The 16,677-nt window shown below is 33.7% G+C and overlaps 1 protein-coding gene across 2 annotated transcripts in view; it reads right to left on the bottom strand.

The window, feature by feature from the left end:
* Nucleotides 1-12,854, bottom strand: part of LOC105322102 (cyclic GMP-AMP synthase-like receptor) — a 73,510-nt gene extending 60,656 nt beyond the window's left edge. The window contains exons 1-2 of one of the 2 annotated variants that reach the window (XM_066074140.1): nucleotides 12,673-12,854; nucleotides 7,433-7,591 (exon numbers count right to left, since the gene is read on the bottom strand). In XM_066074140.1, the coding sequence (XP_065930212.1) occupies nucleotides 7,433-7,579 (147 nt within the window). In that variant the 5' untranslated portion in view covers nucleotides 7,580-7,591; nucleotides 12,673-12,854. The remainder of the gene's footprint in view (nucleotides 1-7,432; nucleotides 7,592-12,672) is intronic. The other variant, XM_066074139.1, reaches the window with a different exon arrangement.
* Between the last annotated feature and the right edge of the window lie 3,823 nt (nucleotides 12,855-16,677).

The raw sequence follows: 16,677 nt of genomic DNA, 5'->3' as shown, positions 1-16,677 counted from the left end.
ACTTTAACATACCTGTTTACTTCATAAGAAAAGAAAGAACTAAATTATAAGAACAAAACTTTGTATCAAATTTACGCTGATATATTTTATGCGATTCGAAAATCGTCGCGAACAAAGCAGAAATTGGATACACGCGGAAAAAAACCTGATATATGGTATATAATCATGATGATGCCAAACTCAAATTCCCATATAAGATGCTTTGGCTACAGCTTTCATCTATCGTTCTGCTGTACAGTAACAATAATTTAATGACCTTTGCTTACTTTTTACGATCAATTCAATTAATTAATTTATTAAGTAAAAGATGTAAAGATAAATAATAAAATGCTTTCTTCGGTCTTCGATGATACATGCGGGTTATGGCTATAAAGATAGTTACATTTCATAACGCGGGTTACATCGCTACTTTTTTTTCATGTTTATTGTTTAAATATACTAGTACACACCTAATTAAGTTTATCAAATACGGCAGAAAAACAAAATACAAAAGGCACTCCACGTGCTGAATCTACACTTCTATTCAATCGCTTTGTAAGTTCACGCATAACGTTGTATTTTTTGTGAAACAATTTTTTAAAACCATAATCGTTGAAATATGTAAGCATTTTCACTTTTTTTTTCAAAATGTAAGATTGCAAGTAAATTTCAATAAGACTTCTGCATCAATTATGTCTATTCGTTTGCACTAATTGATTGTACAGTGCCGATAGACATAGCTTATACTCAGTAAGAATATTTTTACATATTGACTAAATTTAATTTTCTTATTATCGATGTTACACGATTAAAGAATCTCTCTCTCTCTCTCTCTCTCTCTCTCTCTCTCTCTCTCTCTCTCTCTCTCTCTCTCATTGAATACAAATATCGGCCAAGTGATTATCGATTTTAAACAAAATGACAAATTAAATGATAGACTTTATAGAGTGCATAAAGTTGCATAGGGTATTCCGAAGTTTTAAGAAATATCGCGATTCGCGGATTTTTTTATTGCTGTACATTGTAACAAACACACATTTATACACATTGACTATCATCGAAATTTGTTTCTTGCATTAAAAAGAAAAGATGAGAAACCATTATCTATGAAGGTGAATTGTACGGCCGTGCATGTAATTATTTGTAAATGTCGCACATGTAGTGTTTATATTTATCGATAAACATGAATTAATTTATAAAACGGCAATTTTATCGACTTGATATGTAACATATTACTTAGTAGTATAATGATTGCGTTTACAAACCTGTTTAATTTTGAATCATGTACGTAGCTGATTTGAGATGAATATAATCATATAAAATGCTATAAATCCATGAAAATGTGGTGAGTTTTCAGGCATTATATGACTGATTTTTTTTTTTTATCTAAGCTATAAAAGTACACACAACATGTGGATTTGGGTTGTTAAATTGCACAAGAAAACAAAATATGTTGCACTCAAATAATAAACAATTTTTCATTCGTATATGTAAACATACTTTTATGATGTTTCATTAAAGGCACTTTACATGAATATGTCACTAAGAATCAGATCTTTCCGTGAAATCAAATGCGATATACATGTATCAGAGTTGATTTTTACGCTGTCAGAATATTTCTCAAACTCTACTAATCTTTTAATTATAGCTTTTTAATTCGTTAAATAATTTCAAAATTTGATTGCAAATTCTTAAATTGTAATAGAATATGCGAGAATTTATTTTGTATGTTGGCAGTAGCACTATAATTGAGACATAGCCGCTTCTCTCGTATTCCTTCCTACTAATTCAAAAAGTGTAGAATCGTCTCCCATGGGGTGAACTTCCAAACTTATGATTTGAAATATTTGACTTGTATTGTTTCACAGTAATTACTGCACAGATAACTGGTAGATTTGAACAATACTGCTCTGCATCGATTCGGTATGTCTCAGCCTTCAACATCTCTTATCAACAACGAGTGTACAGTGTAGTTTTTTTTTTTTTACTTTATTGAATCATACATGTATTGCTCATGCTAACTAAAGTTGTATTATTTTACTCAGGTTACTTTATAAATCATGAGACGGGTTTTTGGTTTTTAACAATGATTTATAAAAAAGTGATTTCCCACTTAGGGAATATTTTCATCACACACTAGAATGTAAAATGTGGTGTTTAAGTTTCATAGCGGATGCAAAAGCAGAAATTTTATGACGTCTCAGCATCAACTTTTGTGTAATATTTACGCGTTCGAAATGTGTAGATATTGAAGTTACATGTGTATATTTCATTTATCAAATATTTATTTTTTAAATCAACAGGTAATATTTGACTGAAAAAATATTAATCGCGGTATTAAAACAAGGATAGACTCTAGTTATTCAGAAAACACAACACAGACGCAGAAAAAAAAATAGAAACAGAAAATTAAAAAACTGCGTTTACAAAGCCGCAACTTTGACGTCGTTTTCTGAGCATTGTGACGTCAAAAGATAAGGGCCCTTTTCTCATGACGGCAGTCATATGTATTCGAACTGTGTATCGCCTACAAATGTTTGAAATGAAAAAAATATATTGTAAAACTTCAAAAATGGTACATTTTTCTTAACCCTTCTCGACTTATCTTAGTGAAAAGTAATAGCGAGCGCAGCGAGGCGGCGCGAAGCGCCGCTCGCGTAGCGAGCTCCATAGACAACGTGTACGAACGGAGGAAATTCGAGTTGAAATCTGCACATTGTTCAAAGAAATTTTTATAAGGCCTACTATCCCAATGATCCTTTGCGGTGCATAGCAACATGGTGGAACAGGAAGCGTTTCTAAGGAAAATTCTTACCTCTAAATCGCATACATCATTTTCATTTAACAATAAAAAATCCTTTTATAAAATTGAAGTAAACAGCACATATGCTTACGTTAAAAAAATGTACCTATCTGAACTTTTGCTGACATATGACGTCATTTCCTTCCCCGAATTTGTCCGACAATTTACGAAAACTGTCGAGCAAAAGAAAGTTAAGAATGATGTCGCAGTGATCTCGCGTTTTCATTTAGAGGTGGATCAAGCATCTGGATGTAACGTGTAGAAAGTACTCAGTATCAGTGTCAACGGTGACTCTTTGGCTAATAAGTTTTGTTTTGATAATTTTTTTGCTTAGTAAATACACATGCAAGTTCCATATTCTAAATTGACTGTCATATTGATCCAATCATATATGCATACGTTAGGTAGGTGACAAAAAATAATCAAAACAGAAAAGTCCAATCATTATTAGATCTACGTGCAGCCACGTCATTTTGTACTGAATGAATAAATAAAAGAAAAAAAATAAACTGTTAAAATATCTACATTGTACATGTATTTGTTATAGTTGCATACGTGGTCAAACCTTTCAATAATATTGGATATCACACACCAGAAAAGGGTGAGGGCACACGTCTACAACGCTTATATAGCGTACAAAAATTAAAAAGATTAAAAACAAAATTGATGTCACAGAGGAAAAAAATTAAAACACAGGTAACAACAAGGAACAAAATGAGAAATAACACAGACACACAATCTATTGTTTACTGATTTTAATGATCATTATTAAAAGGTAAAGGAATGATAAAACATAATTGTATTTACATGAAAAAAAACCAAACGGCTTTGTGTTTATCAAAATATTTTAATAAATCTGTTTAACATTTTATTAATGCTCAGTGGTAGCATAGGCGTCGGAACCGGGGTTGGGGGGGGGGGGGGGGGGCTTAGCCTAAGGTATTAGGTATTTCATGATTTAGGGGGGGGGGGGGTTGGTAGGTAAAAAATTTTTTGGAACTATAGGTATACTTCCACCCCCACCCCCACGGATTAGGATTTTCATGATTTTGTGAATTAGATTTTTTTTCTTTTGCTTTTCAAGATTTCTGAGGATTAGTCTAGCCCCCCCCCCCCACCACTTTCAATTTGCTTCCGACGCCACTGAGTGGTAATTTGTTTAAGTGTATAAGCCTAGGAAGGGAACAATAAAATAAAAGATTGATGAGTTCGGGTTCCTTGCGGTGGTAAAAGTTTTCGAGACAAAGCCAAAGATTTTTGGTTAGGGCAAGTCCACGGGTTGCATTTAACAATAATGACAGATGTGTGGTTCCTTCTGCGCTCGCCCCAACGGTCACACCGTAAAACATATTAATTGATAAAATTGATATTTTAACATAGCAACTGAAAATTTGATTATAGTTTGCTTACTGTTTTTCAATTTTCTTATCCCAAATACAAATCATGCTAAATTTATCCTGGGTGTTTACACATTCAGTAGCATGTATGCTGTAAGGAGGCTAGTATGGAGGGTAATCGTGTTCAAAAATCCAGACATGTAAACTTGTAAATCCGAATATGTAATCGTGTTGGTGTGTAAGTCTGAGTATGAATATGTGTAATTCTGACCGTGTAACCTATAAAACTCGGGCATAAACACGTGTAAGATTTGACTCAGTTCCTTCGCATGATGCTCAATTCGCAGCTTTATTGCTTTCATCAGTTAATTAAACCTTCAACTTCGCACACTTTCAATCCGTAGTTTCTGCATTTGTATCTTCAGACTCGGCAATAGCACATCTGACATAATACAAATTGACAAATGTAAAGTCTACAAGTTTGTCGAATTTTGACATGACCTTATATTGCAACTGCTTTGCTGCGGGGAAACGGCATGCCGTAATCGCCGGAATGGATAAATCATAAACATAATATTCAACTTAACTGTTGCAATAAGCTTTTAATGAAGGACAGTTACCTATTTTCTATCAAAAATACCAGTATTATTTTTAGAATTTTTTTTACGTGTGATTGAAACTTGACAAAACAGGAAGAAGTGTCATGCACATAAAAATCGTCGCCGATGTGACGAATGCGCTAATTTCTGTAATATAATTCTCATGGTATTGTATGATAAGTGTTAAAAAGAAATGCCTAATATCTTATTTCTCTAAAATAATTTGACTTGTAATTTAAACAGGAATATAAGTAAATGCGTACCCTTTTCTAGAAATGAGGCGGATCAAGAAATTTCTTAAGGGGGTAAATATATTTTGAGCGACACGAGGCTCGGAGACCGCCGTGAGGTCCCATGTTGTAACTCCATTGCTTCTGAATTTTAAGAATTTTTAGAGAGAATTTTTAACCGGGTTTTTCGATTATTGAAAAAGTGAAAATGGCGGGTGAGTGGCTGCCAAAAAGGTACCCTTATTCTACCGATAACTCCTCGTACAGTTTTTGAGATAGGAGATTGTTCTTTTGCATAACACTTTTACATAAATCAGAGGTATACAAATTGCTAGGATTTTGATTTCTGATAATTTGTCAAAAATATCAGCTGTTCAACTTAGTCATTTTTTGGCAAATACATTGCATATAGAGTACCTCATCTCTTTGGATATGTAGTATTTATTAATTCAGGATTGACAAATGGATTATAATATGGATACTGTTCACACAAAAGAAAACCCGGTTTGGTATTACATTGACAGCTTTTCTCTTGTTATTTTGCTGAATTAGTTAGAATAAACGACCTGCAAAGATTTGGTAATTTTTTGCGGAAAAATGTTTGTAACTATACATGTATTGATACTTTTTGGAAAAATTTCCAAGAATTCTCAATCGAAACACCCCTTTTAGCTTATCAGGTTTAAATACAATTCCGAGAGTATTCCGAATGCATAGGCGTCGGAACGGGGGGCTAGGGGGGCTTAGCCCCCCCCCCCCCCCACTTTTATTTTTTTTCCAAAGTTAGACCTAACCATTAGGCACATAGTAGAATAGAGGATTCAGCCCCCCCCCCCACACTTTTTTTCGCAGGAAAAATAATTGTTCCTTAATGTACCTTGAAAGATTGAGAAGTTGGAGTCATAGGTATACTACCCCCCCCCCCCCACCCCCTCCTCCGACGGATTAGGATTTTCATGATTTTGGGAAATAGGTTTTTTCCTTTCAATTTTTCTGAGGATCAGTCCAGCCCCCCCCCCCCCCCCCCCACTTTCAATTTGCTTCCGACGCCAGTGGATTGGAAAAAAGATGTAAACTTTCCCCATTAAAAATCTCCGTAAGGAATTTGGTTTTATTCCTGTGAATTTTTCCGAGTGAAAGATGATAATGTGCCAATGAAATTGTCTTGAAAATTATCCCATTCAACTATTTCAATTGCACTTCTTTCACAGGTATGTGTATTTTAATTAAAAAATCGTCCAAATGTGCTGCATAAATATCTTGGGACAGACTATAGTTGCTTATGACAAACAGTACATGTTCACAAGTGGCTGTAAAGCTGTATTATAATAGCTCTCCGGGATTTTTTTATCAACCAATTTCACAAAGTGAGTCTGTATTGAACCGACATTCAGGATGTCATGCTCATATTCCGTAATAATTGTTTGAAATTTTAAAAAATGCCAATTTTCACCTGCATGATAGGCTTTTTTCCCTACATATTGCTGACAATGCAGAATGAAACATTTTTTTTTTAAAATTATACACATTTTAATTTCACGACAGTTAACCTTATCTTTGGAATTTTTATATATGTATTTTTAAAGGGCGCTTCTTGTGTCTCATGTTAATCAAAATCTCAAAACCAATATATGTCTTTATATTCTTTGTTTTTCTTATCGATAACTTTCCGAAAAAAAGTACTTTCTAAGAAAAGTTGTTATCCAGAGATATTATTATTATAGACCATCCTTATATTTTTTTTATATTTATTCCGTCCCTATTCCGGCGATTACGGCATGCCTTTACCTGCAGCTAGTCTTTTTCTATCGGTGACGTCACTGTTTCCATATATGGTCATGTCAAAATTCGACAAACTTGTAGACTTTACATTTGTTGATTTGCAACATGTCAGCCATGATATTTCAGAAAACGGAAATACAAATTCAGAGACTACAGATAGAAAGTTAGTATTATAGTGGCAAGTTACATGTAAATAACAAACAACATTTTACAGCTGCAATTAGCATCTGCTGGAAAAATTAGATTGAAGGCCTGCAGGGTCAACTCTAAAGTGTTCATCCCTGAGTTTTATAGGTTACACGATCAGAATTACACATATTCATACTCAGACTCACACACCAACACGATTACATATTCGGATTTACAAGTTTACATGTCTGGATTTTTGAACACGATTACCCTCCATAGGCTAGATGGTCAACCAAATAACCATCAGATCTGCCTAAAATTAGCAGATATCATTTGATTGGCTATAAACTATTATTAAGGAAAGAAAAAATATCCATATATTTCACCTTTAAAATTCTGGTATTTTTATATTAAGCTCTACTTCTAAAGGAGATAAAATACATTCTACAAATGACAACGACCATCTTACCCTCTTAACTTCTTTTGATTAATAACTTTAAACACCGTTTACAATAGCATTAATCAGCGGTGTACGTGTCCTAGAGACCGTGTAGCGTGTATTGTTGTCCTTACCCTATCGTCCCTCCTGCCACGTCCACCAGTAGATGGTCGCGACCCTCTGCCGTCTGAGCTACCTGAATGTTTCCACGTTATGTGACTGCTGAGTCCTCCCTCGCTCTGGAAATCCTCCCTTTTGCAAATAGGGCATTTGAAAACCATAGCGCTGATATCCTGAAATATAGCGCATTTTTGTAATGAATTTAGTCGATGATTACCTTTGTTATCGCCAGATTCCACCTTCATCAAAATTTTCAAATCACTCAACTTATTCCTCAACTCAAATCCTGTATATAAAAGTGCATAAATTTGAGGTCAATACTCAGGCTTGAGGCTGAGTAGTGACTGATGGAAGTTTGTACATCATGCTTGATTCTAGAACATCCTTAAACATGAACATGCATGCAATACGCACAACTTTACTTTGGATTACAGAGTGGCACAAAAGTAGAATAAACGTTTGGAAAATTCGATTAATAGGGCTCCGTAAACGTTTCTTTTAAATGTTATGGTACAACTGTAGGTAGAAAATGATAACATAAAGATAGCTCACTTTTCATAAGCAAACGCCTGTTACCTCCAAACCGCTATTGACGACGTCACAATTTTAAAGTTTCCTGAAAGATCGAACGTTCAGTAGCCATTTACTGATAAATAGGGCCTGGTTTACTGATACAAGTTGTTCACGTTTAGACAGATCCTCGAGCACTCATGAAATCCCTTGCTTTCAAGGAGTGATGTTTAGCTTAAACAATCAAATGTTTTTGTTACCTCATATGAGATACTTATCATATAACATTTATATCTGTTTTAGGAAATAACGCATACCGTTTAAATATGACGTACGAGTATTCTATTAAGGTTTATTTTGAATATATTTAGTAAAAAGTCCAAAGATTTTTTTTAATCGAAAGGGTGTACATAATTTAATGTTCATATCAGTTCAATGAGTTCATATATTCAGAAATGTTTACTGGCTGATTCGACACGACATGACACTTCGAAATGACTTTTTTTTATCAAAAAATAACCGAATCGAAGAAATACTGAACAGAATACATCCATGTAGTTCCATGCAGCCGTAAAAAAAACCCCCTCCCTCAAAAGGACTTGGACAGGATTCGAAATCAAAAATTTTATTTTTATTTTTTTGTATAAAATGGTTTTCTTGAGCATTTTAAAATTAATGATTGACCAAAATATTGAATGTCAAAATCAAGTTACAAGCGAGATAGAGAGGTAAGAATTGATTGTTATGTAAACAAAGGACGACTCTTATAAGCTGTTTACCAAAAAAAATGTAGAGAATTACCATTTCTTAGACAAAATGACATGTAAAAAAACAATTTAAACTAACTCAATATCTTCATAAACACTATAATCAACAAAAGAAAGTTACATTTGATTAAAACTTACATCAATAAAACACATATGTAAAAAATGACAATATTCGAGTTTTGTTTACAAAACAAAGAACTCTGAACTCTGTATCTTGCCTATAACTTGATATATTACTTAATTTTGACATTTCATATTATCTGCATTTGAATTATGTCATTATTTCAGGAAAGTATGAAATCATTGTAAGCGTAAAAGGGGAGACGAAAATTTGGCAAATTTAATTTGGTAATATCAAAGGCCATTCTGTCATTTCCTATCAAAGGTTTTTCATAAAAAAAAATGTAAGTGGAATTATTTCTATAAAAATAAAGCTGCAAGTACATGTACACAGCATGCTCTAGTATAGTCTCACTATAGCGAACGATCCCATTTTGGACTCGTCCACTCTATTGGTGGGCAAACATTATAGCGCGAAGTCCTGCATTACCTTTCACCAAAAGGATGAGATCTCCGATGCGAGGAGACAAATCAATTTTTGATGTTTGTTTTGTAAAGAAGGATGTGCGACCATCTTGTACATTAGATGATAAGAATGTAAGCATTTCTTAAACTGACTTGTTTCTCCCCGAAACCGGCCACAAATCTTGCCAAAAGATATAAGAGCAATAAAACTGAGGTCCTACCTGTCATGAAAAGTGTGCATTTGAAAAGTCTGCATACAAGAACTGGACAATCACTCAAAACAGCTGTCGAACTGCGCAGCGACAGACTTATTTTGATGATTTAAAAATTTGAAAAAATATGATGGGGGTTCATTGGTGTCCTCTCTACAACCTTTTTACATTCTTACCCTCGCTAAACGGCGAATTGGCAAAGAGGGTAAACCGGAGTAAAACAAAAATGGAGGAACATATTATTGTCAGAGCTTTTGGTGTAACCATGGTAATAGATGTAACAGTACAGTTCAAAAAGATACATTTTTATCGGCTTTGCAAGAATTCCTACATATTAGATAGAAATAAAACAAAAAGAACTGTTAAATATGTAGCAATGCAATTTCACCTGAAGTACCAGGAAGTACAGATTTTTTTATAGTCGTTTCTGCGCAAAATACATTAAATAAATGGGCATGCTCATTTATTAACAAATATCAACATTTTACATCTCATTACATCACCAAACCGTGAGATTCCGCCATACTTAAAAAGGGCGAATTGCACGCCGGTCTTTCCAGATCCGCGAAATCGGCGTATCCAGACGAACCTTTCCCGGTAAAATAAAGCAACAAGCAGGGCTTCTAAAGGTCAATTGGCACATTAGGCGTACGCCGGTTTGACAAATCAAGTTCAACCATAATGGAACGACTGTTTATAAAGATTTGTCGAATAAACGTACACACTAATTTTTTACCTACATTTAGCTAGACACGGACGCAAATCACACTCTTTTCAAGCATTCGATGTCTGATTGATATCGCCCATTGGAAAAAAAATCCAAGCATATGAAATAAAACTCCCCGCTTCGGCAATTCAGTTTATATTTCAGACTATATTATTTTTACTTCAATTCAAGCTGAAGATTTCTTTAAATAGCGATAATCCATCATCAGTTAGTACTTATATTCTACCAAGAAGTAGACAATAATTATTGCTTAGGTAACAGCTTGTTGCTATGACGCCCCCTCCCCTCCCTTTCACCGACTTAACAAGACTATCTATTTATTATTAAAAAATATTGAAATTGCTAGCTCCCATTGCTTGATTTGTTTCGAAGAATGCAACTTCCAAACATTAGATAATTTCAATTCATTACATTGAAATGCAGTCTAGTTCCTGTATTCTATATAGCTGTTATCGACATACGCATCACGTTTCTGCTTGAATGCTCTCTCGTTTTTCAGTAATAGAAGAAATAAATATTCATTTTATTTTTTACAAAATACCAAGCTTAACGCCCTTAAAGTTTGGTGGGTTTTTTTTTACATTTGCGCGCTGATTTCACGACTGGAAGAAAAAAGTATCGTCTGCTTTGTCTGAAGTGCTTGGTTTTTATGATATGGGGTTAGTGTTTCAACAAGTCGTGTTCAAACATAAGTGCACTGTCAATGCAAGATACATTTGCAGTACTTAGTGACATTTTCGGCCTCAGAGTGTATGGACTTTGAAATAAGCTTTAATATATTGCCTTTTTATTTAAATAGTTGAAATTTGAAGTCCATGAATTTTTCGATTAACAGGTGTTACCAATTTACCTAATAAACAAACGCACTGAGGCTTGAGAGAGCGTTAAATGAAAGTATACTCATGTTGAAATCCACTTTATTGATACATTAAATAAGGAATTATGAAACATACAATCATGCAAATTCAATACTTAAGCATTTTATTTTGTGCAGTAATGTTCCTCGTCTAATCTATCAACTATCTCCGCTAGCCAATGGTTACGATCCACTCCTCAACTGTAGATGAGAGGAGCGGATCGCAAACCCTTGGCTAGGGAAGATGTCAATCGACCTGAGTTTTCCCTAGAGGCTGCATTGTTCATCCTTACAGCTATATTGTAACATGGGTAACATTTTGCCTCGTGCTACATGCAACTTTTAAAAGACTATTTATATAAGTAACGGAAAAGACGCATAAAACAACTAATTCCTACCTCTATTTCTCGGGTGCGAAGTATGCGAGAATAAAAAAAAAGTAGTTGGTTATTTTGAGAAAATATATAATACAAAGTAGTTTAACAAATATCTTTATACGTCACAAGGAGACAAAATTTGAGGTAAATGGATATTTCGCCAGATAATGTTCTATTATTCATACTACGAGGGTTTTACAACATTGCCTAAGCCCTGTAATCGGAAACCTCCGAGTGTCTGTACTTACTGAATTTATGTTGTTGATCCTTATAACTAGGAAACCATAACTTACGAAGTAGGAGATTTTACTACCACGAATAAAATGGTTTTAAAAACATATTTTTGCTAACCTCCAAACCTACATGTACCTACGTAGTCCTTGCTATGCCCGGGGGCACATAGGACCCTCCTAAATGACCCCTTCAAATGTTTTTCACATGGCCTAAACCAGAATATGAAAAGGATTAAAATTTTCAAGCTTATTATGAGCAATTTTTTCATCCAATGTCCAAGCAGAATTTAATATTCCATGGACAAAAATATCACACCTCTTAATCTGCTTTTACTAAGTCATGAATTTACTATCAGGGTGCCATGTATGTCATAATGTAAATTTTGTATTGACATTCAGTGATTCACCTAGCTAATTCAAAATTTAACATACGTCCATTAACTTAACGAAATTATTTCGGATTCTTTTCTCGTTTGGGTTTCAGTATTTATACACCATCGCCAGTTTTTACCTTTTTTGCAATATCCATATCAAAATATCCGACTTCTTTGTAAAATGTTGTCGAAAATATCAAATTTAAAAAGGTACGGTATACATGTACCATGCGCGGATCCAGAAAATTTTTCCAGGGGGGGTCCGAAGGATAATTGTGTTTGCCAGGGGGGGGGGGGGGGGGGGTCCGAGGCATATTTTCGCGATAATTTTACTATGTAAATTTAATAAATTTTCATTTTCCAGGGGGGGTCGGGACCCCCCCCCCCCCGACCCCCCCTCTAGATCCCCGCATGCATGTACATCCAATTTTATGCATACATTTATAAATCTACTTCTACTAACAGGCTTAATTGATATATGTCAACATGTCTCAAAAGTTAAATGTTACGAAATACAGACATCTTTTTTCACATAAATTATCAGTTTGCTGTAAAACATGCACGTATGCGCTACTTTTCGTAATCAGTCATATCTGAAATATGTTATCATTTGGCACACACACTATCGCAATAATATCAACATGTGTCTATCATAAGTAACTAGTGTACACACCTGTCGTGGACTGTGGTCACCTCAGCTCTATCAGTCCTCACCTATCTTACGTTCAAGACTCAATATAGGTCAACCTGTACGGCATTCTATTCCGAGAATCTTCTACTTTCACTTTGACTTTTATTGATCGAGTGAGTCATAGAGAGGGAAAACCACCGGTCTCTGTTTACCTGTGGGAGTAAGTCGGCTAGTGATAAAAACTTTTAATTTAAAAAAAGAATGAAAATCATTGATAAACAAAACAAACACGTGGTGAGCTTTAAACCAATTTTCCGAAAACCGCATGGTAAAGGTTAGGGTCAAGACGACCATCCCTTTGGCTATTAGGTTTTTCCCCGAATCCTAGACCTAGTCCATCGACAGTATTTAGCGAAGGTATCAAATGTGTGAATGACAAATCTATGAGAAGTTCAGCAAGAGAGATATAGTTTAGGATGAGGGATACTTTGTAGTTTAACTTAATCAAAGTTTTAAGAAAAACCAATTTATTGACAAATCAGGGACCTTCAGGGGGCAGCAGGATGATATAGTACAGTTATGTAAATAAACAACATGCACAATATTATCAATAAACACAAGTATACACAAGAGGGAACGAGGGATATAAGTACATGTAAGTAAGTAAGTAAATAATTTATTATAGTGACACGTGTTATAACAAATTACAAAATGTTATAGATAATGAAACACCCGGCCTATTGGGCCTATATGTCACTGAAAATACAATTATAACATATATACACATATTACGCATTGCGTATGTTATACAATAATGATTGTCTGTAAAGGTAAGATTCAAGTAAATATTTAGATCTTTGTCTCGGAAAATTTGACAGTAGAAAAATTATACAGTCTAAATTTGACATTACTAGTGTTGGATTACATCCTACATTATTAAATAATTCCCTTCTAAAATCAGATAACATTGCACAATTCAAAAGAAAATGACTCTCGTCTTCTATTTCATTAATACACAAAAATTACATATTCTTTCATCGGGAGGTTCCCCCCTCATATCGCCCTGTTTCAATTCTAATTGGGAGAATCCCACATCTGAATTGTGCCAAAATAAATCTTTGAGATTTTGAAATGTTCATTTCAAGGTAATTTTCAGTTTTAAAATTTGTTTTAACGCCTTTATATAATCGCAACTTTGGTAGTTGGTTTATCTTTCCTAACCATTCATTTTCATAAGAATAACAGCTTGTTTTCAAATTCATTAACATCACAGACTGATAAATTATCATAAATATGTAACAGATTCATAGATTCAAATAGTGATTTAATTCGTGATGTCCATCTAGATATACCAGTTTGATTAAAGTGCCACAAATATACACGCTTTGTTAGCCGATTGTCCTCCATTGTCAGCAATCGATTCCATAATCGCACGGCGTCAATACAGTGTCTATGATAAGAGAGTTTCCATCCAAATATAATTGTAAGGAGACGGACATCAACTGTTGTATACCCATATATGTATCATAATCCATGTTTTTAATATTTATATTTTATATAACACTCATATATACATGTATATGGCAGCATACATACAAATCTTATCATTATCACAATATTAAATGAGAAACTGTAATATTTGAAATACATGTTTTACGAAGTTCTTCTCGTAAAGGGGAACTCGCTGTTGTAATTAGCCTTACGCCCGGACGTAAATGGTAAGAAACCTTATTAACCTGAATAAAGACAAGGTCGAGGATACAATGTACATATGTTTATTCCTCTGTGTCCCAAGCGTAAGTGACGCAGTATAAAAATGAATATTAATTACAACATATTGACAATTAAATTTAAATTGAACATTATTAAAGAACATGAGTAAAATAGACATTTATATAACATCACTGGTCCGCCATTTAAAGAGTGGCGGCCATATTTAAAATCAACTTCCGGTATCAATTCCCGGCCGTTGATTGACAGTATTATAATTTTAAAGTAAAAATATTGACTAAACAAATTTTCAATTACTGAACCCAATATCCAAATAAGTATTAAATTATCATTAAAGTAAGTGAATATGAATCGGATTTACTGTACAAAATTATGTTTAAAATTATCTTATCGCCCAAGCTAGAAATGTTAAGGAACTTTTACTAATTTCTTAATGTTAAATTGCTTTAACTTAATTTTTAAAAACTTGATTAATAAAAATACTTATATTTCATATAAAACAAAACTAACTTATAAAACATGAAAATACTGACCTGAATAAAGACAAGGTCGAGGATACAATGTACATATGATGTTTATTCCTCTGTGTCCCAAGCGTAAGTGACGAGAGGGAGACGGGGGAATAAACTTAATCCTCGACCTGTCCTCAGTGAGGTCACTCAAAGGGGGTAATTACAGTGTAATTAACAAATTATTATAATGACTTTATTGAATTTCCTTTGGGGAGCCTCGCGAGGTTAGCGTCCCCTTTTACCTTAATTTTTATTCAATTAGCGGAAGAGTTTCTCACTATCCCTGGCATCTATTGTTATGCGTTAATCCTAAAGTGATAGTAAAATTAACTCAAATACCTACGTACTGACAGTTGAATAGATAGACCGACTTTTGTTTGCATTACTTCTTAACTTGAACATTTGATAATTGCCGATATGTGAGAATGATTTATTCCTAAATAAATTGTTACTAACTTTCTAGATCCGAACAAAAAGGAAACGTGTAAACGTTAATCCGAACCCATGTACATTATTTATGTAGCGCGACGCTTTCTTTTTAATATTTATTTAGCCCACAAATTCTTAACTTTCGTTTAACTTAAATCTTAAATTGTAAAATATGAAATAATTAAAACATTTACGAGATATTATAGACTATAAGTAATTATTACGTAAAATATATAAAAATCAAAATGTGCACCGTCACACATGTACCAAGTAATAGGCAATTTGTCTTTTGAATTTAATTCCCAAGAGAGTTATATATGTAATTCTTAACAGTTAAGAACCTGAAAATGATTTCTGTTAAACTTGCAAATCAGTAAACTGTTTTTAAAATTACTTGGGATCAAATACCGCATATTACATGTATTATTATTTTTTTTTTTTATTGTTATCAAACTGCAGTTACCATTACATTAAAAAAGAACTTCATTAAAGATTTAATTACGTAGCAACTGTTAGGATCTTATCATAACTTTCAACGTATAACTTTTTTATATATCTACTTTTTAATCATTTGTATTTAATATAATCAAAGTTTTTTTATATTTTAACAAAACAGTACTCATGCAATCCCTAACATGTTTCCAAACAGTGTATGTCATTTGTAATATAATGTATAGGCATAACACTCGCGGATCTAGAGGGTGAGGGGGTCGGGGCGGACCCCCCCCCCCCCTGAAATTTGCATAGAAAAAATTAAAATATAACGTATAACGATTTATAAGAAAAATGCTTTGACTGTTATTATCGATTTAATGAAAAGACCCCCCCCCCCCCAACAAAAATTCCTTACCCTCGCCTGGCGCTAGACTGTGCGATGAAATGCTGTTGACCTCACCGAGTTTGGCAATATGTGCCAATAATAAATTTATTGTAAAAATGAAAAACAATTTGACTTCTAGTTATATTAAATCGACAAAAACATTTGAAAATGTAAATATTTCCCTCTATAGTTTCAGTTTATTCTTTTCTTTCCATGCATCCAAGCATCTTGTACAATAGTTTTGTATTTTACTTATTCTGGTGTATCTTGAGGGGGCGGCGACTTATTCCTCCGAAAAGTTAAGGCTCCTTTGTCCAAATATATCAACAGAATATAAAATATTTGGTTAAAATTACTATGGATTTTTTTCTAAAAACCCAAAAAATATTAATAAAATTATAGTACATTAGAGTTTAATTTTATGTTTTAATTCAAAATTCAATATAAGTTTTTTGTTGAACTGCGTAGTACATTGGGTTGAGTCGTCAGATTGTAATAAGTATACCACGAGTACGAAACCGGATAGGATTTCTGAAATTCTTACAGCTGAAAGAA

This window comes from Magallana gigas, chromosome 10, assembly GCF_963853765.1.
Source record: "Magallana gigas chromosome 10, xbMagGiga1.1, whole genome shotgun sequence".
NCBI lineage: Eukaryota > Metazoa > Mollusca > Bivalvia > Ostreida > Ostreidae > Magallana > Magallana gigas.
The sequence above is the reverse complement of the archived record's forward strand: the minus strand, read 5'-3'. Positions and strand labels throughout refer to the sequence as shown.